Here is a 12,086-nt window from a genome sequence, read left to right as displayed (position 1 = left end):
ATCGTGCTTTAACTGCATATAGAAAGAAAAAAAATAAACCCCTGACTGGAAGGATAGATAGAAAATCAACAATACTATTAAACCATGGACATGTAAATACACGGTTAATGCTTTCCAGGCTGGCGAAGGTTAACAATGCAGTGCTAACGACGCCATTGAAGCCTACTTAGCAACCGGACCGCACAGAGCTATGCTAAAAACATTAGCTCTCCACCTACGCCAGCCAGCCTTCATCTGCTCATCAACACCCGTGCTCACCTGCGTTCCAGCGATCGGCGGAAGGACGAAGGACTTCACCCGATGCGTTTGGCGGCCCGGGGACGTAGGAAGTCAAGGTGAGGTCGCCGGCTCGCGCGTCTGCTCTCCAACAAAGTCGTCCTGGTTGTGTTGCTGTAGTCCGCTGCTAATACACCGATCCCACCTACAACTGTCTTTTTTGCAGCCTTCATTGTTCATTAAACAAATTGCAAAAGATGTCCAGAATACTGTGGAATTATGAAATGAAAACAGAGCTTTTTGTATAGGATTCTACGGGGTACCATAACTTCCGTTAAACTGACTTCGTCACGCGCATACGTCATCATACCGCGACGTTTCAGCCGGATATTTCCCGGGAAATTTTAAATGTCACTTTATAAGTTAACCCGGCCGTATTGGCATGTGTTGCAATGTTAAGATTTCATCATTGATATATAAACTATCAGACTGCGTGGTCGGTAGTAGTGGGTTTCAGTAGGCCTTTAAAAGGCTCGTATGTTGAAGGTTGTAAACAGTTTTTCATGCTCTTAACTATGAACATATTATTAAGAATATATAACACATTATTACTATGTATTATTTATGGAGGTCATGTCCGGAACCAAATAACAGTGATAGACGAGGGATGGCTGCTAAATGAGGGAACATACAAGGGGCAAATGAGCACAACAGTAACAGTAAACCAGTGATTCCCAAACTGTGGTACTGGTACCACTAGATGGCAGTGATGTGTATAAAGAGAGTATGGCCAATTAAGCAACGGGTGCCATGACTGCTACCAAGGACGTGTGCTGCTGTGCCCGGGTGCATGCAATTGCTGTCGTTAGTTTGGCGTTAGTTTTTCCGACGAAACAAACCAAAATAAAATGTCTATATATAGTTCTAAACATACTCCAGCTCATAAACATACAAAAAAACATGCTTTTGTTTTGTTAAAGTATAATTTTGTCGCTGTTTTTGACGCACACTGCTGCTACATTCCTGCAATGTTTAGTGAGCAGCAGGCACTCTAACACGCATCCGATGGCACATTAAATGTAAAAGAAAATACACCGAATGACCAAAAAAATGATTTTTTTACCCTCATTGTGCCAAAATCTTCATTAGCTTTGGACCAACAATTACGGATAAATTGTGACTCTTGTGTAAAGTATGTTAACTGCAGTGGCTGCCTACATGTATGTGTAATCACTCTACGTATTACTCATGATGTATTATTCTAACTGATATGTCTTTTTGTGAATATGTGTACTTTTGCAATTATTTCCCCATATTTCTGCACAATAACTCAGATATGGTAACACTGGCGAGCAGTGGAGAATATGGAGGGATTTTTGTTTCAGAACATCTTTTGCTTTATTGACATATTTCTCACCACCTAATGTTGTATTTTATTTAGATTTACAGTTTATTTTGTCATCAATTATTATAACCATAATATGGTTTCTTTTACCCTTTCAATGTCCGTCTATCTGTATTTGTGTTTAAATTTCTCATTATTTTAGTTTTACTAAGATTCTGTTTTTGCCAAACCATCTCTTTAATTTGTTCATTTCTTCCGTTATTATTGTTATGAGCTTCTGTGTGTTCTCTCCTGTTGTGTGTTTATGTCAGGTTCAAACACTGATGACATCTATTAAACAAGACAAGAAGCAAGGAATTAAACAGAGACAGAATTAGATTCGGCTCAATTGAGGAGAGACGTCCGGGCTGTACTCTTGGACAGTCTCACCACGCTCTGGCGAAAAATTGTACGCCTTCTCTTTTATTTGGACTTTCCCTGATTACATGGCAACAGCTGTTTCTAAGGGACGGGGGTCGTAAACAGCCATCACCTTTGGTTATAGAACAGTTCAAAGAAAAGGTCGTACAACAGTTCAAAGAAGCGGTGCCCGGAGGGGAGTCTGGTCCTGCTTCGTCTCCGCTTTGTAGTTCTCGGGTCAAAACAATATCTGTTGATTACAATACATCAAAGAAACAGAACATCTTCATGTTGCTTCCCATCCTACACAGTGGAGTTTTACAAGCCTTCTTCTTGGTAGGTTCAAAGACAGCTTTTGTCTTCTCGCCGGGAACTCATTGAAACACAAAGTTTTGTGGTAACTTAGATACAATTATTCTGACAGTTTACCTCGCACGTAATCGGTGGCTCTCCGGTGTTTGATGGCGAACCTTCACTTCACCTTCACTACTTCATACTTGTCTTTTTTTCGAGGTTGTGGGGAACGTGATGTAAAGTAAGCCAGGGCATTTTTACACGCCAAAAAATGAACGAGGAAGTGCCAGAAACACATAGCATTAGCTCAAACTTGGTAGCAGTCATGGCGTCCTGCAGTCACCTGAGTGCCTTTTGACCAATCGTTGAGGAGATCGCCTGAAACTGATTTGGCCATACTCTCTTTATGCTGACTAATAGTGCGCAGGCTCCATCGAGCGGTACGCCAAGTTTTATTTTCCTATATTCAAACACAGTGTTACTGTTCAAATGGTGTGTACGTTTACAGCGACCAAAAATATGAACTATCTGCCTCGCTTTTAATGAATACTTGGGCCTACTACGCTACTGTATTTTAATGTTGGTCATTATGTTGGTACTTTGTTTTCTGAGGTGATACCGCACTAATCTATAACAGCTACCTCATTAATATGCGGCGTGAGGCATGATGGGAACTAGGAAGTGCTGCCCAGCGAAGCGGCTAATTTGACATTTTACAGCAGGGGTGTCCAAACTTTTTCTACTGAGGGCCGCACATTGAAAAATCAAAGCAAGCAGGGGCCATTTTGATATTTTTTATTTTAAAAACCAATACAATATATGTATGAAAAATATACATTTAGGCCTCCACTCAGGCTTGATCCCGGGGACCCCCAAGGGTTTTGGTCCAAAAAATATGAAAAATGTGTCATTATTCAGTATTATTATTTGTGTTATTATTCAAGTTTTAAATCTCTAGAGCAACATTAGGTCCATCTGTCAATATAACATTTTTTAAAGATTTAAATTGTATGCTATTTTTGTCAAAGAAAACCCTTTTTTTAATGAAAAAAAAAACACAAAATATGCAATATTTTCACCCAATAAAATTTTTAAGTGGGATATTTAAGATTATATAATAATTGGAGCCTTAAAAAGGTCAATAACTCATAACACCATTGATTTTAATTCATTATTATTTTTTGAGCAATGACACTTAAAAACTAATCACACTAAAATTGTAGGGGATCCAAAAGGGTTCTACTCATTAAAGTGTTAAAAAATGTATTATAATTTTTTTTTTTACTGTTTACTTTTAACACAATAATCTCGAGATCAACTTCAGATCTATCTGTCAATTATACGTTTTATTGTTGTTTATGTTATTTGTTTTTTTCATTTTAGGCCCTTCTTTAAAAAAAAAAAACAGCTCGGGTTTTTACATGGAAAACACAAAATATGCAACATTTTCCCCAAAAAATATCTCAAAATATTTAATGTGACGTAATTGGAGCCTTGAATACGTCAATAATTCATAATCCCATTGATTTTGATTCATTATTATTTTTTAAAGAAAGAAACAGCCTACATGGCAGCTGTGTGTTATTAGAGTCATTATTGCTACATGTTCTTGTTACATTTCACCTGTTTGCTCTTTTATACCACTTTTTATGTTTTAAATTTGTTTCAATCGTATTTTTAAAATGTGCCGTGGGGCCGTTAAAAAATGACCTGCGGGCCGCAAACGGCCCCCCGTCCGCACTTTGGACACCCCTGTTTTACAGCAAGCATATTCCCAGCCCTTTTCAGAGAATAAAATAGCAAGAATTGCGAATAATAGAATGTTTGGGAGAAGCAAGTTGCTTACGTTAGCGTGGTGACGCTGTAGCATAATGGAAACATTCATTCCCGCAGGTGTGACTACATTTGCTTCTGCCTTTTGTGGCTGAAGGCGAAGGTTATCTCCGTCAGGAAGTGTGTATCCTGTATAAATATGAAGATGAATCAGCGTGCAACTGTCTCTCTGTGGCGACCCCAAATTTGTATTATCATTTTGCACAAAAAAAAAAATAATGATTGACTTTTTGGATTTCCATTTTATTCGTACTACGTCAAAAATAGGCACCTAATTTAATTCAGACTCAAGCCAAATAGTATACGCCACAGGTGTCAAACTCAAGGCCCGGGGGCCAGATGTGACCCGCCACTTCATTTTATTTGGCCCTCGAAAGCCTGGATATAATATGCATCAATAAAGTACTGTAACTTTTCTTACTAAATGTATTCTTTCTTTCTATTTTGGGAGGGGAAAAAAATACATGTACTCCATGTGATCGCTAATTATGTTCACTTAAATATTGTCTAATCATGCAAAAATATATTATAAAACATTTAAACCATTTTTTAAATAGAAATGAATGCTAATAATAATGATTTCAAATCAAGTTATCCATCAAATTGTGCAATGTAAAAGTAGCAATAGATTGTATGGTAAAATTGGGAAATTTACTGTGGTTTTTACAGCATTTTTCTCTAAATAAAAATGTCTTTACTTTTTTTTACTGTAATAAACTGTGGTGCCGTTTTGGCGTTTACATTAATACACCCAACAATCTACAGTTGTTGATTTGCGGTAAAAAAAAACAAAAAAAAAAACTACTTTAAAATTGCATTTTAAAAAAAAATTTACAGTAAAAAAACAAATGTTGTGACAAATAATATTTCTATTAAATAGGCTTTACTTTGCATTTTAATTAACGTGGGATTATTTTTTGTATTTAGAAATATTAGTACCAACTTTTTTTTCTTTTTTTTCCCTCCAACATTTGTGGCACTGGTGTGGCGCCCCCTGATGGACGGCGCCATTAGCATTTGCCTATACGGCCTATGCCACGGGCCGGCCCTGCTGTACACATTGTACACATACATGTTACTGTAGTGGTGATATCATTATTTTCACAGCAAGGTGAATCATTAATTATGAAATTACTAAGGAAAACCAAAGACTAATTTTATGAGCCGTCTAACCAGCAAGTGATAATTTCGGGTTATTTTTCAGCGTTAATACCGGGAATCTTTTTTATTTTGTTGGGGGGGGGGAAATTAGCTTTGTTTTCTTCCTATGCACAATTTGACCAACAGATGGCGACATATTGTTTGTTATTCATCTAAATCGCTATTAAACCAGATTCAGAAAGCCTGACATCAGTCTGGTTTTTCTTTGCTATATGCTATCTCGCCAGCAGGTGGTGACAGAGGTTATTTTTTTTTAAAGCCGTCTATTTCCAACAAGAAAGACATTAGGTTTGTTTGCTTGCTATGCGCTCTACCACCGGCAGGTGGCGGCAGAGGCGCATGATAATCAATTCAAGTCATGACTCTGTATCCACTCTCACATTCGAGCATCCTCTTTTAACTTTAGGCAATTATAGAAATATTTTACTCCTTAAGAACATTTGATTGAATTTATTTTTCCTTCAGTTTTTTTTTTTATAAACCATTTTTGGGTTATTTAATGAATCAACTGTAGGGGGCACTGTATCATCATGAGAGGAGGGAAAGAGAGAGAGAGAGAGAGAGAGGAAAGAGAGAGAGAGAGAGAGATTCTATTTCCATTCGATCTGTAATCCAACTGTGAAATTCAAAAGTAAAAGGCAGTGTGTGAGTGTGTATTTTATATTTTCTCCTCAGGTGGTTCTCTGAAAGGCTGTGCATTGCTGCATTAACTCTCTGTTTCATCATCGCACTTTAATCAAAAACAAAAATGACCGTTGGGCAGAAAAAAAATAAAAATGTTTCTTGATATTTGATATTGATTAGATGTGATGAGGAAAAAAAGAGGTTGCAAAAAAATAAAGAAGCGACGCCATCTGACCTAACGAGCCATGTGATCAAAGCAAGTTGTGTCGTTGTGAGTCAGTGACACAACACAAATACTTTCAACATTTTATTACAGACAAAAAGAAAACAAAGGAATATTTGTGACACGAAATGAAGCTAATGCTGGTCCAGTGGTAATGTACCAACAATACTTTCTGAAAATATTTCAATGACTCATGTTATAATAATAATAATTATGAATAATAATCATAATGCACCCTGATGAGAAAAGCCAGCATGTTACTTCTTTATCAATAATAAACCAACCCAATATAATATAATGTCCATTATGTCAAAGAAAAATGCTTGGTGACATGATAGAAGTACATTTGGCAGGCTTTATACACAAAACTGAATTTTATACCCCGTCTTAAATCCTGCTACAGTGAAAACCAAAATAGACTTTTTATTTTTTTTTTTTTTTAAATTCTCCATAAAAGATGATAAAGATGAGTTCAACACAATTCTAAAACACCTAATAAAACTAGTCAAAACTTCAAAACCCACTGTTTTTTTTTTCTTTAGTTAACATTTCACATTTAGCTTTTTTTTATTTTTTTATTCACCTGTACAAGTGGTGTTGGGGGGAAGGGGGGGGGGGGGGGGGCAGGGGGCGTGGCTAGGGGGTGCGGGAGGAGGGTCATAAAAGGTTGAAATCTTCGACCTCTGCAGTTCTGCAAACGTCCTGAGGTCATGTGACGACAGCTCCCCATCGTCAGGGAGACCGGATTGTCCCCCCCCTCCTCTCTCTCTCTCTCTCTCTCTCTCTCTCTCGTGTTTGGGGGAGAAGACCGTTTGGACACAAGTTTTAGTGCGTTTCATCCCCTCGCCGTCTCATCAGCAAACGGTTAAAAGCAAAGAAAGCAAGGGACTGCAGCTAAATACACACATAGGAGGGGTCTGCTGGGTTTTTTTTTGGTGATATTTACAATCTCTCTGTGAGAAATAAAGAACGGAGGAAGTCCTTCATGATGCTTTGGAAAGTACGCGCACACCTGCCGAGCCTTTCTCTTCGAGGGTGCTCCGAGTTTGCCGCCCTCCTGAAAGCATCTCTAGAAATTTCAAAACAAAAGACCGAGAGGACATTTTCTTTCCAGTAGGCTGGCATGAGCTCATAGCTCGCTGCCCCCGCGGAAAAAAAATAAAATAAAAAATTTAAAAAAGAAGCCAAAGTCGAGCGATAAGAGAGAGAGAAAAAAGAAAAGTGCCTCAGGCTCGTGGCCGATCTAAGTGCTTGGCAAATAGGTGAAGATGCTGGAGCAGTCTTTGGGATTTTCAAAATCCACCAGAAGTAGAAGAAGAAGAAGAAGAAAGGAAAGGAACCAAAGCGGTGTTAAAGCGGATATATTGATGATGTCATGTTGGAGATCTCCCTGGAATCAAACGTGCGGAACTCTTTCAACTTCAAGTGAGGTAGAGCGGCTTGTCCCGAGCTCCCATGCCACTGCTGGACGACAGACACACACACACACACACATTTTAATACACGTAAACACTGCATGCACCATAAACACACAAATACATTCATCCTTTCAATATTTAGGGCCTGAGATTACGAAAGGTGTGCGTGTACTAAAACATGTGCAACCTTGATAGCACACGCAAAGCTGATGTACTAAACGTGTGCAAAGTGGATTACCGTATTTTTCGGAGTATAAGTCGCTCCGGAGTATAAGTCGCACCGGCCGAAAATGCATAATAAAGAAGGAAAAAAACATATATAAGTCGCACTTTTTGGAGAAATGTATTTGATAAAACCCAACACCAAGAATAGACATTTGAAAGGCAATTTCAAATAAATAAAGAATAGTGAACAACAGGCTGAATAAGTGTACGTGAGATGACGCATAAATAACCAACTGAGAACGTGCCTGGTATGTTAACGTAACATATTATGGTAAGAGTCATTCAAATAACTATAACATATAGAACATGCTATACGTTTACCAAACAATCTGTCACTCCTGATCGCTAAATCCCATCAAATCTTATACGTCTAGTCTCTTACGTGAATGAGCTCAATAATATTATTTGATATTTTACGGTAATGTGTTAATAAATTCACACATAAGTCGCTCCTGAGTATAAGTCGCACAAACTATGAAAAAAACTGCGACTTATTGTCCGAAAAATAGGGTATATGATTTGCCTGAGAAGCTGGACAGGAAAAAAAAATTAAAAGAAGACACAGAGAGTAACAAGCAGTAGAAAATGGATTAGAAAGGACAGATTTAAAAAAAATAAAAAATTAAATAATCTTTTTATTTATTTTTTATTTTTATCTTGGCACTTCTCGCGGGCCGGATTTTGGACGCTGGCGGGCCGTAGTTTGGCGACCCCCGATTTAATCAATGCGCTTCAAAGAACATCAAACGTGTTCTGACTCGGGCGCCATCCCAACTACAACATGGGCGCCGAGCCGGCGACTCCCAGCTCGTAGCAGCAGCGAGTTTCAGGTGTGAGACAAAACAAGGACCCTCTTGTAGCCGCTTGACTAGCTTGATTGGATAAGGCAGAGAGTGCTAAACGAAACAGGGAAAGTTAATTGGATGTCAAGGCTGGTAATGGCGTTGTTCTGCTGCTGCGTGTCACTTTCGAGGAGGTGCCTTGCTTTAACAGGGAAACGGGCGCGTGTGATTAATGGAGTTTTAATAGTGTGGCCGTCAAGTGATTACGGCGACTCTTTTGGAAAATGAAAAAAAATGCCAATTCTCAGCAAGCAAATGTAGGACGTGTTGTGTGGAGCTCACCTGCAATGGTTGGGTCCACAGTCCCTGTTGCAGTATTCACTGTCCCAGTCAGGGTTCTGGCCATGCACCGGGTTGGGGGCTCCTGGAGACTGGGAGCCCCCGACACTGTTCTGGTAGTCAGCCTGAATGTGGGAAAACCCCTGAAGGAGAGAAGGAACGTTATCAAGGAAAACACGGATGCGAAGACCCCCGCGCTGACCCCTGCACACACACACACACACACCTGTTGGCCGAGAGGAGGGGAATGCAAAGGCGCCTGGAGCCCCATTTGGTGTGAGATGATTGGCTGCGACTGCTGCATGCGGATTGGCTGGTTGAGCAGGGGGCTCTGGTGCAGGGAGAGCTGGGCGTGGGGGTGAAGGGGTGGGCTGATCTGGAAGGGGGAAGGGGGCGAGGCACTCATGCTGGGTGGCAGCATCTGCGATTGGCTGAGGGTGGAGGCCAGGCTGTGGCGCGGCGGTCCGGCGTAGCTCTGGAGGTCCGACAGGGGGAAGGAGCCCGACGGGCCCAGGTAGGGTGAGGAGGGCTGGGGGCTGTACAGGGCCTGCTTTGGGGGCAGCATGTGGGAGGGCTGGCTTGTCTGCTGGGCACTTTTTGGCTCTGGATCATTATATGTCTGTGGATTTCAAACACATATTCAATATCATTATTTTGTTACGGCGCAAAACCTTAAAAGTCGATTCTTTATCTAGGCACAGTTTTGATTGTGCAACAAATACACTCACCAACAATGCACATTTACATACCTTTCAGTAAGATTTAAAGATACATGACATGTTCTTAATAATATTATTAAAGATAGTAAAAAATAGAGTAACAATATGGTATATAACCAAGTATGAATGTACTACATTTAAATGTGAAGTGTTTGTTAAAATATTGAACTTTAAAAAAAAAGCCCATCAACCACAGTCCTTATGTGAGACGTCTTCCTCTTTTCTGTGTGTTCTAAATAGTAAAAAAAAAGAAAAAGAAAAAGAACTGCTAGTGAGAGGCAGCTAACAATGCGGGTAATGGGGAGTGATCTTGTCCACCTAAAAAGAAAACCCCAAAATTGCCAACAACATTCATTTGCATGCATATTAACCAAGCTATAGCAACATTGTTATTGTAAGAGCTAACACAGAGGAACTACTTTTCCGGCGTAGTAACACAGCGCCTTGTTCACAGAGATACTCTAAACCAGTGGTCCCCAACATTTTTGTAGCTGCGGACCGGTCAACGCTTGAAAATTTCTCCCACGGACCGGGGTGGGGGTGGGGGGTATTTTTATTATTTTTTTAAATTTAATTTAATTTTTTTCATAAAGAAATACAATCAGGTGTGCTTACGAACTGTATCCCTGCAGACTGTATTGATCTATATTGATATATAATGTATATATTGTGTTTTTTATGTTGATTTAATTAAAAAAAAATAAATATATATATATATTTTTTTATTTCTTTTGCGGCCTGGTACCAACCGGTGGCTGGGGACCACTGCTCTAAACTGCTCCTCCGAAGCAAGAAGTAAGCTACTGTAGCAACTTAGCAGCTGCTGAATCGCCTCTGAGTTTGAAAGAGCTAATGCTAGATTATAAATCATGTCCGGTGCAGCGGCCATAAATCGAGAAGTTAATCAGTTATAACAATTCCACACATTAACAAATCAAATTAAATCAGTGGATCCCGACTTAGGCCTGAAAACATCGCTCGGAATTTAGACTAAGCAAAATGATAGTTTGTTCTTAGTATTTTCTACCTGAGGATTATGATTAATTTACCAGCTCAACTGGGAGCACATGTATCGTGCTGAAAGATACAACCATCCCATCAATCGGCATCCGAGTGTGAGCGGGCATTGTAAGCGACTATTTTGTTATGTTGTCGATCAACCGTGAAGCACTAGTGCTACATAGTAACGCTAGGACAATGTGTAAATGTTTCTCTATAGCATCCGGCATCTTAAACTTGTAACCCATCCTCCGTATATTCAGGCTCAAAAAGATAATAATGGAATACTGAATCTTTGTTTTGTCACAAAGTCTGCCATAATTAGTGCTGGCAAACAGAACACGGTCATGTTGCTCGGAAGTAGCGGTCGTCGCTATGCGCTACTTGAAATCAATGCGCCCAGGAAATGCTTGAAAGCTTAAAATGATACTGTAAATATTACATGTTATCATGTACATTACATATCTTACTACATTACATATACACTTAGAACAGGGGTGTCCAAACTTTTTCCACTGAGGGCCGCATTCTGAAAAATCAAAGCAAGCGGGGGCCATTTTGATATTTTTTATTTTAAAAACCAATACAATATATGTATAAAAAATATACATTTAGGCCTCCACTCAGGCTTGATCCCGGGGACCCCAATGGGTTTTGGTCAAAAAAATATAAAAAATGTGTCATTATTCAGTATTATTATTTTTATTATCATTCAAGTTTTAAATCTCTAGATCAACATTAGGTCTATCTGTCAATATAACGGTTTTAAAGATTTAAGTTGTTTGCTCTTGTTTTTTTATGGAAAAAATACAAAATATGCAATATTTTCATACAATACAATTTTTAAGTGGAATATTTGAGATTATATAATAATTGGAGCCTTAAAAAGGTCAATAACTCATAACAACATTGATTTTAATTAATTATTATTTTTTGAGCAATGACACTTAAAAACAAATCACACTAAAATTATTGGGGATCCAAATAATTATAGTGTTAAAAAATAAATTATATTTTTTTTTTTACTGTTTACTTTTAACACAATAATCTCGAGATCAACTTCAGATCCATCCGTCAATTATACGTTTTATTGTTGTTTATGTTTTTCGTTTGTTCGTTTTAGGCCCTTCTTTATAAAAAACAGCTCAGTTTTTTATATGGCAAACACAAAATATGCAACATTTTCCCCCAAAATATCTCAGATGTGACGTAATTGGAGCCTTGAATAGGTCAATAATTCATAATGACATTGAAGAAAGAAACAGCCTACATGGCAGCTTTGTGTTATTAGAGTATACATTGCGACATTTTCTTGTTACATTTCACCTGTTTGCTCTTTTATACCATTTATCATGTTTTTAATTGTTTTCAATCATATTTTTAAAATGTGCCGTGGGGCCGTTAAAAAATGACCTGCGGGCCACAAATGGCCCCCGGGCCGCACTTTGGACACCCCTGACTTAGAACATGTATATAAAACCATGTTGGTTGTTTTTTTGGATGTTTTTT

At 38.7% G+C, this 12,086-nt stretch overlaps 1 protein-coding gene across 2 annotated transcripts in view; it reads right to left on the bottom strand.

Moving 5' to 3' along the window:
- Positions 1–5,746: 5,746 nt before the first annotated feature.
- LOC133654222 (thymocyte selection-associated high mobility group box protein TOX-like) overlaps positions 5,747–12,086 on the bottom strand; it is a 230,392-nt gene continuing 224,052 nt past the window's right edge. The window contains exons 6-8 of one of the 2 annotated variants that reach the window (XM_062054386.1): positions 9,086–9,478; positions 8,863–9,002; positions 5,747–7,559 (exon numbers count right to left, since the gene is read on the bottom strand). In XM_062054386.1, coding sequence (XP_061910370.1) covers positions 7,517–7,559; positions 8,863–9,002; positions 9,086–9,478 — 576 coding nt within the window. In that variant the 3' untranslated portion in view covers positions 5,747–7,516. The remainder of the gene's footprint in view (positions 7,560–8,862; positions 9,003–9,085; positions 9,479–12,086) is intronic. The other variant, XM_062054384.1, reaches the window with a different exon arrangement.

The sequence above is a fragment of the Entelurus aequoreus genome, linkage group LG07 (genome assembly GCF_033978785.1).
Source record: "Entelurus aequoreus isolate RoL-2023_Sb linkage group LG07, RoL_Eaeq_v1.1, whole genome shotgun sequence".
Taxonomy (NCBI): domain Eukaryota; kingdom Metazoa; phylum Chordata; class Actinopteri; order Syngnathiformes; family Syngnathidae; genus Entelurus; species Entelurus aequoreus.
Note: the sequence above shows the minus strand (reverse complement) of the source record. Positions and strands in the feature narration are given on the sequence as shown.